General features: G+C 40.5%; 3 protein-coding genes across 6 annotated transcripts in view; 2 read left to right on the forward strand and 1 right to left on the reverse strand.

Moving 5' to 3' along the window:
• Positions 1-2,229, reverse strand: part of LOC142933464 (zinc finger protein 609-like) — a 29,029-nt gene extending 26,800 nt beyond the window's left edge. For all 4 annotated transcript variants that reach the window (XR_012947594.1, XR_012947593.1, XM_076077583.1 and 1 more), the window contains exon 1: positions 1,872-2,229. The gene's annotated coding sequence lies outside the window, so the exon portion shown is untranslated. The remainder of the gene's footprint in view (positions 1-1,871) is intronic.
• Positions 2,230-5,138: 2,909 nt separating this feature from the next.
• Positions 5,139-7,819, forward strand: LOC142933434 (sperm axonemal maintenance protein CFAP97D1). Its single transcript, XM_076077543.1, has 5 exons — positions 5,139-5,231; positions 5,512-5,592; positions 5,699-5,817; positions 7,298-7,481; positions 7,594-7,819. Exons 1-5 carry the CDS (start codon positions 5,139-5,141, stop codon positions 7,684-7,686), a joined length of 570 nt encoding a protein of 189 aa, XP_075933658.1. The 3' UTR covers positions 7,687-7,819.
• A 6,957-nt stretch (positions 7,820-14,776) lies between these two features.
• On the forward strand, positions 14,777-15,952 carry LOC142933451 (erythroid membrane-associated protein-like). Its single transcript, XM_076077569.1, has one exon. The coding sequence runs from the start codon at positions 14,777-14,779 to the stop codon at positions 15,935-15,937; it is 1,161 nt and encodes a 386-aa protein (XP_075933684.1). The 3' UTR covers positions 15,938-15,952.
• Positions 15,953-18,815: the final 2,863 nt, after the last annotated feature.

An 18,815-nucleotide genomic window follows, 5' to 3' on the forward strand; every position in this document is an offset into this window, starting at 1 on the left:
ACAAAAAGCACCAATAAATAACACAAATATTATGTCAGTATATGAGTCAAATGTTTTTGTAAGTAGTATAGACAAGAAATAGTGCAAAGAAATAAATATTGAATGGGTGGATGTGTATATATGATTAAATATAGACAGTGATAGTACATGAAGGTATGTACAAGTTAAATATGAAGTGCATTTTATCTGAAACAACAGTAATCGTAATGAAAGTAAGTGGACGTTTTAGTGAACATCATAAACTAGAGATGAGCCCTCATGTGTCAAAGCTTTACTGGAAACACAGACGTGTGTTCATTCACAGATATAATAGTTATAGTTGAACTAAGAGTCCTTAACGGAGTTAAGACTTAATAATGTGGATGAAAGCTCACTTTAGGATAACTTTAGGGTGTTAAAACTAAACTATTCTACCTTTTAACTAATGTAACAGGCCTTGAATCCTTAGCTATGAAATCATATATATATGGATCTATATATATATATATATATATATATATATATATATATATATATATATATATATATATATATATATATATATATATATATATATATTCACACACATACATATATATCACTCACTTCTTGTATAAAATCTGCTGCAAAGATACAAATAAAGTTGAACGTGGTGACCCCAGTTCAGGGTGGTATATTTATTATATCATGTAACGTTAGCTAGCATTTGCGTTAGCCACATTACTGATCAGTAGCTTGTCTGTTTACGTCGTAAAGGACAATAAAACACAATGCGTTAAATGCTAATCATGTATTGGGGGTTATGTTGTTAACTGTGCACGTAAATAAACACAACATCGTTGCAAACCCCACCGGTCCCACGGAGCTAGCTAACCTAAGCTACCGTTAGCTGAGCTAAGCTAGCGGCCTGGTTGTTAGCATAAATGTAGCCTCTTAGCGCTAAGCTAACGCACAATAATAACGTCCTACGGTGGCGTTAGCTGACTAATATTAGCTTCAAACTGACACACTAAACATCCACTTAAAGGTTAATATGAAGACATGTTGGCACAACTTGTGAAGGCGTAAATAAACCCGAGGCGGACCGCTACGAGGCTAATTGCATCCATTATCGGACGCGTAGCTGATGGTGACATTTTCTTTTTGCGAGTGTTTTTCGTGTAAACTTCTTTACATTTCGACAAGAACTACACCCCTTATTAAAGCTAAACATAACAAGGCAACAACCCAGATGTTAACCTAAAAACACAACATTACACATATCGTTTGTATACAAACTGTTGACCTTAACGTCCTATTTTATGTCGTTGTGATTGACAAATTTAACCGATGCGGCGCTCTGACAAAGCTATGGATCCATTATCGGACAAGTGCTAAGCCGTCTCTCCTCCTTTAACTTATTCATCGCAGTACCACAGCATAACAACACTCGCATTGGATGAAAGCTAGGTTTCAAATTAACTAAATTGCTGATTTAGAGCTTCTAAAAAAGTGTTATAATAGCTTGAAAACACGTCAGAACATGATCGGTACAGACTGTTTAATACACAGTTATCTAACCAGGGATAATTAGCATCGTAGCATCAGTAGCTACTTAAAGGAGTGTGTGGGCTAACAGGGAAAGGCCATTTGTTAACATGTCTAAAAAGAATATAGAGGAGAAAATATTCAGGGTTAGAAAAAGAGGAAACAAGCAGGTCAGACGGGGACGTGTCCGATAATGGAAGCTAGCTACCCTCTCGGTCGCTCCAGACAAAGACAGTAGCTAGCCTGCTGAGCTAACGAGCTAACCTCCGAGATTTAGCTAGCAGGCTAATATCCCGCGTTTCAAAAACACCCACAAAAAAAGAAAAGAAGAAGAAAAGTGGATCCAAAGAGACTTCAACACTTACGGCCGTTTGAGATCTCTATCCGGCCAAACGTTCATGTGTTACACTCCATAGGGTCCGATAATAATCCCAGTTTAAAGAAAAATAAAGAAATAAAAACACAGTTAAAATAAGCTCCCAAAACCAGTAAAACGTGCTTCTCCCAGTTCACTGGACCGCAGGCATCACACGGTCAAAACGACATTTTTATTTTGGAGGAGTCACTTCTTAGGGCCTGGATGATGAAAAATAAAACTGATCCCAGGTAAATCCATGATGGAGGTGATATATTCCTCCAGGTTAACCCGTCAACAGACACACATAAGACGGCTACACAGACAGACAAACAGCGCTGTGGGGATAAATGGCTGGTTAGGGTACAATGCAACCAAACCCCGGAGCGCTGGAGCCATGGCTCGATGGAGTCACTGGACCTGGACTGTAGGAGGAGGGAGAGAGGGAAAGACTGGAAGTGGTGTCAATAGAATATGAACTGGACTGTTATTAATAAAGGAAGAGCTTTTAGGTATTTAAATACATTGTATTTTTAATATATATATGTAGTATTTTCACAGTATGGTATTAGTACTGGTACGGCAGTAAATACGTATTTAATTATTTTTAGTTTTTTTGCACTCTGTAACTGTCTTTGGAAAGGTGCTTTTTAAATAAAGTCTATTATTTTAATTTTAATTTTACGTGTTGATAGATAGTTGTGATTTTTGTCACAGTGCACAAGTTTAAAAAAGCTGAATATTTGAATGTTTTTTAGAAGATAAAGTGTGGATTACTTGAGGACTGGTTTTGTCTCATAAGTACTGGTCCAGGATTTAAACTGTGATTTTGATACACACACACACACACACACACACACACACACACACACACACACACACACACACACACACACACACACACATACACACACACACACACACTCACCTGCCAGTGTAACAGGTGATTGTGTGTGAAGGAGGTAGATGAAGATAGTGATGTCATGTCAAAGGCAACATTATCATATCCTTGTTGCCGGGGTAACCAGTCAGGACAAGTGTGTGTGTGTGTGTGTGTGTGTCTGTGTGTGTGTGTATGTGTGTGTGTGTGTGTGTGTGTGTGTGTGTGCGTGTGAGAGAGTGTGTGTGTGTGTGTGTTTTACACTTTAAATCAACATCCTCTGCAGAGAGAGATTATTTGAATCTTCTCTCCATCTGTTCTTGTTCATGAAGGACAGACTGTTCAAAGTGATGGAGATGTACTAAAGGTGTAATAACTAGTGCTGGGCAACGATTAAAATATTTAATCGCGATTAATCGCATGGATTTTTTGCGATTAATCGCGATTAATCGCATTGTTATGGCAAAGTTCAATAATGAATTCAAAAGTAGTGTATTGCGCACTTTTATTTTAAAAGTACTGCTATATGAACAAAAGGGCAATAACATTTGGTTCACGAGATGCAGGTAGCATGTTTTATACTTAATGTGAATATAATTCATACTTTGTTGGCATCTTATTCTGAAAACCGGATGTTCGTCTGAAGAAACCGGATGTTGTCTCACGTTAATGTTTCCACTAACTTTCAAAGTCCTTCGCTCGCTCCCGATCTGTGCCGTTTAAATGCATTTACCGTGAATGTCAGCATATAGGTGCACTAACATGTAAGTGTCTGCTGAGTTGACCGCAGCGATGTCCAGTAGTCTCCAGGGAGAGCAACAGCTGGTGCAGCTTCTCTCTTTATTTCTGCCCCCCCCCTCGACCAGAAGCGGAAGTCGCCTTTTCTCTACGGCAACGCTGAAGGGACATCATATCTCCAATACAAAACGATAAACATGAGACAGTCTGTTACAATAATAATAAATTTAAAAAATGCGTTAACGCGCGATAAAATAATTGTCGGCGTTAATTAATTAATGCGTTAACGCGATAATAACGCGTTAACTTGCCCAGCACTAGTAATAACACGTGAACTCTGGTTTAAACCTCTTCTGGTCTTCAGGATCCTGCCGGTACAGGAGGGTCTTCAGGGTCCTATGTGACTTTAAATGGACCATCATTTACTAAATGAACATCATGCTGTATTGAAGAAGACTTGAAACACAGCTTGTTCCATTAAGTCCCATCTTGTCAATTGCATCTCTCGTCACATGCAATGGAGTAAAAAGTACAAGCTTTATCTGACACTTGATGTTTGAAGTTAGCTGACGAGTCTTTGATTCGCCGCACATCTGTGTTTCTGGACACGCTAACGCTGTTGAACTCCTGCATTTATTCCGGGCACATTAAACCTGCGACTGTAGTGAGGCAACATCTGAGAAAGGTTTCCCGTGGCGGGCAATGACTTGAGCTACCTCGTAGCTGCTATTGTGGCTTTTTCTTGTGTTTCGTTACCACGGAAAAAATACTGTTGTTGAGCGAGCAGGCTAGCTACCATTTGCTTAACTTTCTGTTCTAGCTCGGTACCAGTGTAGGACGTGTCATCATCCGGGCTAAACGTTTCTTTGATCGCTCTTCTTTTGTGGAGAAGCTGCCTTGTTCAACACAGTACCTCCGCCTAGTGGTGAAATTAAGAAGCACAATCCAGTCGAGCTCAAGTTTCATGTGTGGGCCATATTCTGTTATATTTCTAGAATTTGCTGCGGGCCAATTCAAAATGGACCACGGGCCGCGAAAAACAGTGATTTAACCTCTCAGAACACGAGTTGCTCTGCTGCTGCCTCCATCGGTCAGTGTGGTGTGTTGAGTGACTTTGGTGAATCTGAACCAACTCTTTAAAACACCGAAAACAACTGAGATACGTTTTCTGAAGTTATTCTGAAATTATATATTTTTTAAAAAACATTTAAAGTAAAGAAGAAAGAAAGATGATGAATTAATAAGTTAAAGAAAGAATGTAAGATTCATGATCTCCTGCAGTTCCATTTTTTTTTGTTGCTAAAAGCAAAAATTTTCTTATCCAAATATTTATACATTGAAAATAAAATGAAATAAAAGATGAATGTTACATGTGGTGTTAAATATATAAGAAGGTTAATCTGAGGTGTGTGTGTGTGTGTGTGGGCCTCCTCAGCGCAGTAATAATTAATAGCAACCTTAGCTGGCTGAGATAAAGAGGGGTACATCATCTCCATGGTGACAACCCCCCAGACCTGCAAACACACACACACACACACACACACACACACACACACACACACACACACACACACACACACACACACACACACACACACACACTTGCTGGTTGGACTGAGACTCTGTGAGCGAGTGAGAGGTTATCATCAGAGGAGCAGCATGCAGAGATCCTACCAGCCGTTAAAGCCCGTCACCAACCGATACCTGCAGCAGAGATGGGACCACAACGAGTACGAGAACCACCGCAGGAAGGTAGGAGGACGGACATGAAGGTGGAGGACTGGGTGGTGTGGGACTGGGTGGTGGAGAACTGTGTGGTGGAGGACTGGGATGGAGGACTGGGTGGTGGAGAACTGTGTGGTGGAGGACTGGGATGGAGGACTGGGTGGTGGAGTACTGGGTGGTAGAGGACTGGGTGGTGGAGGACTGGGTGGTAGAGGACTGGGTGGTGGAGGACTGGAGTGTACATATCTGTAGATTTAGGAGGTTTGAAGAGCCGTAGTTTGGCTTAAATATGGGTTTACCTGTCCAGGTGATCTCCGCCCTGCCAGTCGTGGACAACAAGGGCATAAGGACGCCAGCTCACGTCCAGCTGAAACTCAAAAAAATGCAGGTCAGTATACACACACACACACACACACACACACACACACACACACACACACACACACACACACGTCGTAGAGTCTCAGTTTTAACTCTCGGTCTCTGTGATTCAGTGGCAGGACGAGCGTCTGTCCATCATCGACAGAGACAACCATCTCCTGGCCTCCAAACTGGCCGACATAGTTTGCTCTAAAGGCCTTGTGGACCATCGGAACCAGTACCACCTGAGGAGGTGAGAGCCTGCTGACACATGATACACAACATACTCATGTGAGGGTCCTGCTGTATGCAGACAGGCTGTGACATGTTACGTCCTCTTGTGTAACGACATGTCTGTCACGCTATGTTGTGTCCTGTTACAAGATATGTCATCTTATGTGGAGTTACGTTGTGTTACGTTGTGTTACGTTGTGTTACGTGGTGTTACGCCGCGTTACGTTGAGTTATGTGGTGTTATTTGTTATGTGTTACGTGGTGTTAAGTCTTTTTACGTGGTGTTACGTGATGTTATGTGGTGTTACGTGGTGTTACGTCTTGTTACGTGGTGTTATGTGGTGTTACGTCTTGTTACGTGGTGTTACGTCTTGTTACGTGGTGTTATGTGGTGTTACGTCTTGTTACGTGGTGTTACGTGGTGTTACGCCGTGTTACGTTGAGTTATGTGGTGTTATTTGTTATGTGTTACGTGGTGTTACGTCTTGTTACGTGGTGTTACGTGGTGTTACGTGATGTTATGTGGTGTTACGTGGTGTTAAGTCTTGTTACGTGGTGTTATGTGGTGTTACGTGGTGTTACGTCTTGTTACGTGGTGTTACGTGGTGTTACACTCTATTACTTCTGTCTCATCTGTTACGGTATTTGCATGCAATAACCAGCACAGGCAGCCAGAGTATTACCAACTCTTCAGATATATAGTTATCAGATTATTCCACAGAGCTGAGCTTTATTCAGTGACCTTGTTCAGCTGCTGACCATCATGGAGTCTTTCTCCTCACAGGGTCTTTCATGTTGCTGCGATGATGCCAGCGCTCCTTGTTGGACTTTTGAATAATTGATGTGACCAGGCCTGCTCTGTTACGCTGTTGAATTATTGATCTGGATCTGGATGTGTGATGGCGGTGACAGTCTCTGGTGTTTATCTGCCCTCACACTGGGACGTAAAATCTTTCATCTTGACCAGAGCTGTAAAGCTTCTCTGAACCCTTTTATTCTGGGACTCAGAGAGACAGGAAGCTGCTATAAATCCACTTCAACAGCCAGGAACTAAACAGTGACACCAATAAAACCTCTCCTGATTGGTAAAAAGAAAGTATTCTCAGACAGTTAAGCTCAGTGGTCATCACCTTTATGTTGAACTTATTTCCAGCAGTTACAGAGCAACATGATGGTCAATTATAAGTCTTTGTGTTTGTTTCCTGATGATGAATATAAGTCCAAGATTCTCTCTTTTAGCTTTGTTTTGTTCTCCACCTCCTCCTGAAGTCTGTTCAGCTGCTAAATGCTCCACTGAGTTCACCAGAAAAACTGCTTTCTGATGCTCTGAAGAGTAAAACGACACACTGGGTAGTGTTTATTCGTGTTTAGTGTGAGTTTGCATGTGGTAGTTAACTTTTAAACTATGAGTGCATCTCACATAAATGTATGCATGTGCCTCAATATTTCCGTCCATCAGCCGTCTCTCCCTCCACTTCCTCTTGTGTTTCTTTACTCAGTCTGAATGCCGACAAGAGGAGGGAGGAGCTTCTGCTGGTCGGCCGTCAGAACCGGGCCATCTACCAGCGAATCACGGCTCGCCAGTCAGAGTACCGCCGCCAGCTGTGGTTGGATGACTGGGAGAGGACGGAGCGCCGGCGGGACGAGATCTCCCAGCATCCTCGAGGACTCGCAGAGAAACAGGTGAGTCCCAACATGAGGCAGTGTTGGTAAAATACACAAAAAGACCGTTTTCTGAAACTCTAGTAGAACCTGATACTCATGTGTGATCTGTGCTGCGTGTTTGTGTCTGAAGAGCTCGAGCAGGAAGGTGAAGTTTGCAGCCGCGGAGAGCAGCGAGAGCTCGGCGAGCTGCAGCAACACCGACCGGACCGACCGAGAAACCTGAGACCCAAACGAACGCGAATAATATTCATTAAAAATGACCCTACATACAGGAAGAGAGGCCAACCGTGTGTGATTCACTCCTCTCATGTTAACAAGGAATCTCTCTCCTCTCAAGACTTCCAGCAGAACGCTGTAACGCCTCGTGTCTTCTAGTCTTCAGGGTTTGTAGACTTTTCAATGTTTATGTGTCTCGTTGTTCTCTGTTGTTAAAATGTTCCTGGATGATTGAATATTAATAAAACGTCTGTTACATCATGTTCTGTGAGTCAGCTCTTCCTGTCCACCATGAACAGCTCTCGATCATTTCTTCACTTCTCAGGACTCCAAACTGATGATTAGGTTTCCATTTAATGAGACACACCCAGAGGTGAATGTGGTCAATTGTGATGTTACGTTAAAATATGTTTCATTTAGTTCATTAGAGTCAAAGGTTTTACAGAGACAAGTTATGATTTCACTTTGTTTCACTCTATAAATCAGAAAATACTGTCAACAGACATAAAGAAAACCCATCCATGTCCTCCATGTTTTATTAATAAATGTATAAATGAGTGTGTGAGTGATGTGTGAACCTTCAGCACACAGAGAGGAATGAACGAGTGAAGTTTGGTGAATGTAAGAGCTGCTGAAGTGGAGATTTATCATCAGAGTCTGAGAACAAACTCATTGAGAGGAAACGTCCTTTAAAGAGACGTTTAGTTACATTACAGACATTTAGAGACTCTACAGGTGAACACATGAACTCATAGATATCACCATGAAACTTCACCACTTCATCACTCACATTAAGAAGACTCTACAGGTGAATAGGGTCACAACATGACCTCATAGATATCACCATGAAACTTCACCACTTCATCACTCACATTAAGAGGACTCTACAGGTGAATAGAGTCACAACATGAACTCATAGATATCACCATGAAACTTCACCACTTCATCACTCACATTAAGAGGACTCTACAGGTGAATAGAGTCACAACATGAACTCATAGATATCACCATGAAACTTCACCACTTCATCACTCACATTAAGAGACTCTACAGGTGAATAGGGTCACAACATGAACTCATAGATATCACCATGAAACTTCACCACTTCATCACTCACATTAAGAGGACTCTACAGGTGAATAGGGTCACAACATGAACTCATAGATATCACCATGAAACTTCACCACTTCATCACTCACATTAAGAAGACTCTACAGGTGAATAGAGTCACAACATGACCTCATAGATATCACCATGAAACTTCACCACTTCATCACTCACATTAAGAAGACTACAGGTGAATAGAGTCACAACATGAACTCATAGATATCGCCATGAAACTTCACCACTTCATCACTCACATTAAGAAGACTCTACAGGTGAATAGAGTCACAACATGACCTCATAGATATCACCATGAAACTTCACCACTTCATCACTCACATTAAGAAGACTACAGGTGAATAGAGTCACAACATGAACTCATAGATATCACCGTGAAACTTCACCACTTCATCACTCACATTAAGAAGACTACAGGTGAATAGAGTCACAACATGAACTCATAGATATCACCATGAAACTTCACCACTTCATCACTCACATTAAGAGACTCTACAGGTGAATAGGGTCACAACATGAACTCATAGATATCACCATGAAACTTCATCACTCACATTAAGAGACTCTACAGGTGAATAGAGTCACAACATGACCTCATAGATATCACCATGAAACTTCACCACTTCATCACTCACATTAAGAGGACTCTACAGGTGAATAGGGTCACAACATGAACTCATAGATATCACCATGAAACTTCACCACTTCATCACTCACATTAAGAAGACTCTACAGGTGAATAGAGTCACAACATGACCTCATAGATATCACCGTGAAACTTCACCACTTCATCACTCACATTAAGAAGACTACAGGTGAATAGAGTCACAACATGAACTCATAGATATCACCATGAAACTTCACCACTTCATCACTCACATTAAGAAGACTCTACAGGTGAATAGAGTCACAACATGAACTCACAGATATCACCATGAAACTTCACCACTTCATCACTCACATTAAGAAGACTCTACAGGTGAATAGAGTCACAACATGAACTCACAGATATCACCATGAAACTTCACCACTTCATCACTCACATTAAGAAGACTCTACAGGTGAATAGAGTCACAACATGAACTCATAGATATCACCATGAAACTTCACCACTTCATCACTCACATTAAGAAGACTCTACAGGTGAATAGAGTCACAACATGAACTCACAGATATCACCATGAAACTTCACCACTTCATCACTCACATTAAGAGGACTCTACAGGTGAATAGGGTCACAACATGAACTCATAGATATCACCATGAAACTTCACCACTTCATCACTCACATTAAGAAGACTCTACAGGTGAATAGAGTCACAACATGAACTCATAGATATCACCATGAAACTTCACCACTTCATCACTCACATTAAGAAGACTCTACAGGTGAATAGAGTCACAACATGAACTCACAGATATCACCATGAAACTTCACCACTTCATCACTCACATTAAGAGGACTCTACAGGTGAATAGGGTCAACACATGAACTCATAGATATCACCATGAAACTTCACCACTTCATCACTCACATTAAGAAGACTACAGGTGAATAGAGTCACAACATGAACTCATAGATATCACCATGAAACTTCACCACTTCATCACTCACATTAAGAAGACTCTACAGGTGAATAGGGTCAACACATGAACTCATAGATATCATGAAACTTCACCACTTCATCACTCACATTAAGAAGACTCTACAGGTGAATAGGGTCAACACATGACCTCATAGATATCACCATGAAACTTCACCACTTCATCACTCACATTAAGAAGACTACAGGTGAATAGAGTCACAACATGACCTCATAGATATCACCGTGAAACTTCACCACTTCATCACTCACATTAAGAAGACTCTACCGGTGAATAGGGTCACAACATGACCTCATAGATATCACCATGAAACTTCACCACTTCATCACTCACATTAAGAAGACTCTACAGGTGAATAGGGTCACAACATGACCTCATAGATATCACCATGAAACTTCACCACTTCATCACTCACATTAAGAGGACTCTACAGGTGAATAGGGTCACAACATGACCTCATAGATATCACCATGAAACGTCACCACTTCACTCACATTAAGAAGACTCTACAGGTGAATAGAGTCACAACATGACCTCATAGATATCACCATGAAACTTCACCACTTCATCACTCACATTAAGAAGACTCTACAGGTGAATAGAGTCACAACATGAACTCATAGATATCACCATGAAACTTCACCACTTCATCACTCACATTAAGTAGACTCTACAGGTGAATAGAGTCACAACATGACCTCATAGATATCACCGTGAAACTTCACCACTTCATCACTCACATTAAGAAGACTCTACAGGTGAATAGAGTCACAACATGAACTCATAGATATCACCATGAAACTTCACCACTTCATCACTCACATTAAGAAGACTCTACAGGTGAATAGGGTCACAACATGAACTCACAGATATCACCATGAAACTTCACCACTTCATCACTCACATTAAGTAGACTCTACAGGTGAATAGAGTCACAACATGACCTCATAGATATCACCATGAAACTTCACCACTTCATCACTCACATTAAGTAGACTCTACAGGTGAATAGAGTCACAACATGACCTCATAGATATCACCATGAAACTTCACCACTTCATCACTCACATTAAGAGGACTCTACAGGTGAATAGGGTCAACACATGAACTCATAGATATCACCATGAAACTTCACCACTTCATCACTCACATTAAGAGACTCTACAGGTGAATAGGGTCACAACATGAACTCACAGATATCACCATGAAACTTCACCACTTCATCACTCACATTAAGAGGAGTATCTTTAGTATTACAAGTTTACTGACATGTTATGTTTAAATATGCAAATGAGGCATTATGTAACGGTAACTTTTCTTGAATTTAGTAGAAATCTACAGACGTAGACAGACAAAGTATTAAAATAAATGTTTTATTTCCTCTAGTCTGACAGAAGACGAGTTAGCACATTGTCTAACATGGCTGATGACGACGGTTTCTACTCTAGTTTTCCTGTCGTCACTCGATGTTTTCATGTATTTTCTTTATTTCTATGTTTTTGCATTAATAAGTTGTATGAACCTCCTCCTGTCTGCTGCTGGTTGTCCACTAGGCAGCAGTAAGTAACAGAAGATTCATTCAGACGGAGCTCTCATGTTTCAGTGCTTCTGCTTCAGCAAACGTTTGAAGGAAAAGTCAGACAGAAAACATTTCATCTTCTGCATCTCTTCTCAGCAATGAATGTAACTAAGTACATTTACTCAAATACTGCACACGTTTTAGGTACTCGTACTTTACTTCAGTATTTCCATTTTCTGCTACTTTATACTTCTACTACATCTTAGAGGTAAATATTGTACTTTTTACTGCTCTACATTAACCTGACAGCTTTAGTTCATTAATGTTATTAATCAGCTAATAAATTATGTATTATTATAGATCAAAGTACCAGCAGTATATAAAATGAACTCCACCTTTCGTGTGATGAAATCATAAATGCATCAATAACTATGATTCTAACATTGTAAAGGACTACTACATAGCAAAGTATTTCTACACCTTGATATCAGTGCTTCTTACTAAAGTACTTGTTCAACCTCTGATAGTCTAAATGTAGTTCCATCTTAAATTGAAGTTAGATTTGTTCCCCTGCAGCTTAATAAAAGCTTGTTGAGTGTCTAGTTGAGTCACTACGAGATGAACCGGTGGATTTAAATACAAATGTAGAAACACACGTGTCTGACTGAACCTGAACGTCTCGCTGTGACGACACTTCTACAAACACACAATAAACACACACGTCTGTCCTGATGCTGAGCTCCACTGGAAGCCTCCTCAGGCCAGCGCACTGGGCCATCTGGGACCAGTTAACCAGCGTCTGCAGCCGTAAACCAGACCAGACCCCCCCCCCCCCCCCCCCCCCACTGGCAGCAGGCCAAACACTGTAGTACCAGGAGTTATTCCACCTCTTCTCTTCTCTCTTTAAAAGATGTTGATGACGGAGCTCAGTCACATTCAGGATGATCTGCTGCAGAGTTCCTTTAAAACACCTTCAGACCATTTCATTTGTTTTTGTCGTTGGTTTTTAAAGGAGAGCTCGAGCTTCTCTGTTTTACAACGTTTCACTTTATTAAGATCAGAGGCACACAGAGCTGCTCCTCCAGCTTCATTAGAGCCAACAGACAATACACTAAAAGTACCAAAGAACAAGCTCCGCTCCAAAGAACGGGGGACTGACATACGTCTAAAGGACGTTATTCAAACAGCTGTACAATGTTTAGTTTCTATATCCTGTTACAGTGATATCACGTCATGTGGTTGTAAGTTATTTTACATGTGAAATTGGGAGACTAAATATTTACATGATCATATGTTTTTTAAATGATGTATTTGTAGGTTTGTCTGTTGTTTCTGTCAGTTATAATACTGCACTGAGATCATCGGGTGGAGGTGGATGAGAGCAGAATGTGTTATTGAGTGTCCTATGAACCTGTAAATATGAATATGACGAGATTCTTTAAAGTCTGATCAAAATCAAGTTTATTGTTAAGTAGGTTTTCACAAGATGTCAAACTTTATTACTCCTCTCAGCCTTGACAAAAGCAGCGCAGACCAGAACCCTAAATTCACTCAGAACATTTCACTCAAAGGAAACTTGTCTGACTGTAGCTTTAGACTACAACAGTTTATGATCCTGGTAGTTGGTCCTCTGCCTATAAGAATCTATTTAAACCTTTTTTTAATAATGAAGTATTGCAACTGTCGTAAATTAACATCGTTGCCAGCATGAATATTTCACATTTGTATTGTTTCTTAGTCACGTCCTCGGTGTATCAAGGCCTTTTAAATGAGGCAGGTTGAACCATGATGTCTGCACAGCTGCTAGACTCAACAACAGGCGTCTCTACGTCACTCCTCCTCAGTCCAAATATGGTCACTTGCTGTTCACTGGTTGCTAAAAAAACAAGATGGCGACGGCCAAAATGCTGAACTCAAGGCTTCAAAACATCCACAAACTAATGAGAGACGTCACGACGACTACGTCCACTTCTTACAGTCTGTGGTCCAAGTGAACGTTTGTGATACCTGCAGGCATTTCTGAGGTATCACGTTCAGGAAGACGGAACAGACAGATAGGCGGACAGACATCCCAAAACAATAAGAAAATAAAAAGCAACTCCTGAAAAAAACATAAATATACAATAAAACATCTTTACAATTAAAAATTAAAAACTACAATAAAAACAGGTGCAATATATCTGTTTCAAGTTGGAAGAGCTGTAGAGTTTTGTGCAGGAATGTGCAAAATATTCAAGTTCACAGTATAAAGTATAAAGAGTATAAAGATCTAGCAATGAGTTACTGATGCTGAGACCAACAAATCAGCTGATTGACGATCACATGACAGTTTTAGACTGCGAGCTGAACTTTGGACGATTGTTTGGTCCTCATAGAGGCACTAAAGATACAACAGGTTTCTGTCAATCTGTCACCGGCCGCTTCAGTTTTATTGTCTTTTGTCAAGGCGTCTTCCGTGAGATTAAACTAATCGTTTACTGAAAGCTATGCCGGTGATAAAAGGTGATTGAAGCTGTTCTACAGAGCTGCAGTAAGAGGCGGAGCCACACTGAAGATTCAGTTTAACCTCATCAGATACAAAACGCTCATTTGACGCAGGTTGATCAGGAGTCTCTTACAAACAGCGGTGAGTACAGATGATCATATTCATATTCACTGAGTATCTACTCACTGTCATACTGACATTAACTAAACTACACTTTTGTCCTCGTTTGATACGTTTCTATCTGGATGTGTTCACTGATCCAGTCACAACTTCTGAACCCCGATCCGTGTCCCACTTTAAAAAAGAGTTTCAACACGAGGCTTTCAACAGAAACCGGGAGAAGTTCCCCGTAACGTCTCCTTAAGAATGAAACTGACGATCCTGTATTGCATCGTGTTGAGTCTGGTGTGTGTCTTCTTTATCTGGAAGATCGTAGACCACAAGAAACATAACAGCGTTCCTCTGAAAGCAGAATATGAAAGAAAGAAGGCCGAGCTGGGGAAGACTGAGGCTGAAATTCAGCAGATGATCAAGAAGAGCCGACTGAAGATTCAGGAGATCAAACACTCAGTGGAGATCAGTGAGGAAGAAGCAGACAGAGAGATAGCAGATGGTGTTCAGGTCTTCACCGCTCTGAAGGAGTCTGTTGAGAGAAGCCAGGCCGAGCTCATCAACACGATCAAAGAGAAGCAGAGAAAGACAGAGAAACAGGCTGAAGGCTTCATCAAAGAGCTGGAACAGGAAATCTCTGAGCTGAAGAAGAGAAGCACTGAGGTGGAGCAGCTCTCACGCTCTGAAGACCACCTCCACCTCCTCCAGAGCTTCACGGCTCTGAAAACTCCTCCAGCCACTAAAGACTGGACAGGAGTCAGAGTCAGTCCACCTTCATATGAAGGGACTTCAACGACAGCTGCGTATCTGCTTATTAAACAGATGAAGAAGGCTGTGACCAAGGCCAACCTGAAGAAGATCCAGCAGTCTGCAGTGGATGTGACCCTCGATCCTGATACAGCACATCCCAAACTCATCCTGTCTGATGACGGGAAACAAGTCAAACACGGTGACATAGAGAACAATCTCCCAGACAAATCCAGGAGATTTGACTCTTGTACTTGTGTTTTAGCAAAGCAGAGTTTCTCTTTGGGAAGATTTTACTTCGAGGTTCAGGTTGAAGGGAAGACTGCGTGGGATTTAGGAGTGGCCAAAGAGTCAACCAACAAGAAGGGAATCATCACACTGTCTCCTCAGAATGGTTACTGGACGATATGTTTGAGAAAACAAATTGAGTACAAAGCTCTTGCTGGCCCTCCAGTCCTTCTCTCTCTGAAGTCTCAGCCTCAGAAGGTGGGGGTGTTTGTGGATTATGAGGAGGGTCTGGTCTCCTTTTATGACGTTGATTCTGCAGATCTCATCTACTCCTTTACTGGCTACTCCTTCACTGAGAAACTCTACCCGTTCTTCAGTCCTGGTCCCAATTATGGTGGTAAAAACTCTGCTCCTCTGATCATCTCTGCTGTCAATCACTAAGTAGAACAAGAATGTAATTTCTATAAAACTATTCATTGTCCTTTAAAACAGTGGTTCTCAACTGGTCTGGCTGCGAGACCCACCATCACCCCTTAATGACAAACCGCGACCCACGACCCAAATTATATATATATATATATATAATTTGGGTATATTTATATTCAAGAAGTCTAGTAGTAGTAACGTCTCTGTGTAGTAAACAACTGCCAAATCAAATAAAGAAAGTACACATCAATTATATTTTAACAATTATGGATTATAAATAATACATAGAAATACATAAATAAATGTTCTTCTCATTTCAAGTAAAATAACAGCTGGATTAAAAAATTAATTACGTAACGAAATTCATTTCAGCAAAATTATTTTCACTGAATTGCTCTGCAGCTTTAAACTCAGTTCATTCAGGGTGAAGTGATAAAGACACAATATTACATTTTTCTCATCTTCTAAAAAGAGAAATGAGTGTTGGAAGAATTCACCTCTATGAGTCTGTCCAGTCAGAGTCTAATGACTCTGGTCTCTCTGGATGTTTTTCTCTTTTGGAGATCGTCCTATGATTTGACTTTCACAACAGTCCTGCTCTGCTCTCTATGTCCTCGTCTCTCCCCGTGTGTCACGTGTGTGTACATCTCACTCAAGTCAGGAAACTTGTCAGAATACTCATATTTGACTGGCTGAGCTGCATCACATGATGTGATTCACAACGCATTGGTCGGTGTGATTCCTGCACGCTGAACAAGTGCCGTAAATGCTGGAATAATTCCGCTGCATAAAAAATGCCCTTCAAAATAAAATCCCTTTTTTTTTTTTTTTTTGTCAGGCAAAGGCCCGCGACCCACTGAAAACGGATCCGCAACCCACTTTTGGGTAGCGACCCACCAGTTGAGAATCACTGCTTTAAAAGAGCCGTGTGGAGGATTTAGTGACATCTAGTGGTCAGGTGGCAAATTGCCACCGAATGCTAACTCGTGTGAGCCGGTTAATGGATGAGTGAGGGGTGTTGAATGAGGCTAGGTGGTAATAAAGGACATATATATCTACACGTAAATACACAAATACTGTACATATACACAAATATACAAATATATACACGTACACGAAAATAAATCTAAAAAAAGGGAGCAAGAGAAGAGGAGGAAAGATTAAAAAGAAGAAAACAGAAATTAAATGGTTGGTTTGTCCATTCTGGGCTTCTGTAGAAACCAACCCAATCTCATTTGAAGGCATTTAAACATTTCCATAAATGCACAAACAGAACTATTAGGAACTTATGTATTAGAGGTAATTTACCCTCTAATAAGTAAAATATGTTCGCAAAGAATTTGAAGTTGAAGAAAGATATATTTAATTTCCGCTTCCTTCCAAAGTAAAATAAGTGAACTTCAACATCCTAAATGAGATTTACCCAACAAACACATTCTTAAGACTGAGGTTTAGTTTTGACACAAAATAACTAAGTTATTATTATATGTAAAATAACAAACTTGTAAAAGACAAGAACACTTTTCAGTTGTTTTAAGTTCATTTGAGATCAGCTGTTATATCTGTATTTGATTCATTTCAATGATTTCATGTTATTTCCTGTTTTTATTTCCAGCATTTCTGTATTTGATTTGTTTATGATCCTGTTTAACGGAAGTATTTCTGTAAATTTAGAAATGTTAAATGGCCTGATTGTTTGTACTTGTTATTGTGTCAATAAAAAAAAACACTGAGTTATTGTTAGGAAAAACATAATTGTTGGGCTTAAAATAAAGTAAAGTTAAAAAAACTTTGACTCTAAATGGACCATAATGTACTAAATGAACATCATGCTGTATTGAAGAAGACTTGAAACTAGAGATTGAGACCATAAACTCATGTTTACAATGTTTACTGAGGTAATAAATCAAGAGAGAAGTAGAGTCATTTTCTCATAGACTTCTATACAACCAGAGGAGTCGCCCCCTGGTGGACACTAGAGAGAATGCAGCTTTAAGACATGAAGCTTTGAAGAACTTTAAAGAACCAGAGGTTGCAGGATGTTTTGAACCAGTAGACGACCTGTCAATCAATATCCATCGTTACATGCTTAGTGTCCTTTCAAAATAAGCTTCCATCCTCACAGGAAGTTAGCTTTTTAGGCAACAAAACCACTTAGTTAGGTTCAGGGGAAAGAGTTTACTCACGTATAGACTGCATATAAGAAGTGGACGTAGTCGTCGTGACATCAATCGTTGGTTTGTGGACATTTCGAAGCCTCGAGTTCGGCGATTTGGCCGTCGCCATCTTGAATTTTTGCAACCAATAAACAGGAAGTGACCATATCTGGACTGAGAAAGAATGTGACGTAGAGATGCCGTATACGTCTCTGGTAGAGACCTGTCAATCACCATGTAGCCCCGCCCCTAAAGCATCCCCTGCTTTATGGTATTGGACTAAACTATCTTACTGTATATAAAGCAGCTTAAAGTAGCTCCAACTGTAACGTGCTGCTGTAACATTGTTAATGGAGTGTTTTCACATAAATGTTTTTGTGCTGGGATTTAAAGACAACTTCTTAATATCTGATGAGCACAAAGTCTTTATTATTACCGACACTTCAGGTGTGTTCACTCAGTTTGTTTTTAGAGAATCTGATGAAGAGCATCTGAGTCCAGGTTGGATTCGATTCCTCGTCCTTCCTGTTGCCGACAGCTGCTGGAGGAAGACGAGTCCAGGAAACAGATTTATTTTCCTCCGTCTTCCACAACGTAGAGCCAAAAGCTCTGATTTCATGTCTGAATTTCTCAACCAGCACGTCATCTGCCATCTTTAAGTGCTTTTCATTTATAAATCAGCTTATGTTGTCAACTGCTGTTTTTTAAAAACACTTCTTCTGTCTCTTTGTTTGGGC

This window comes from Anarhichas minor, unplaced genomic scaffold, assembly GCF_050575085.1.
Source record: "Anarhichas minor isolate MPS153535 unplaced genomic scaffold, ASM5057508v1 ptg000061l, whole genome shotgun sequence".
NCBI lineage: Eukaryota > Metazoa > Chordata > Actinopteri > Perciformes > Anarhichadidae > Anarhichas > Anarhichas minor.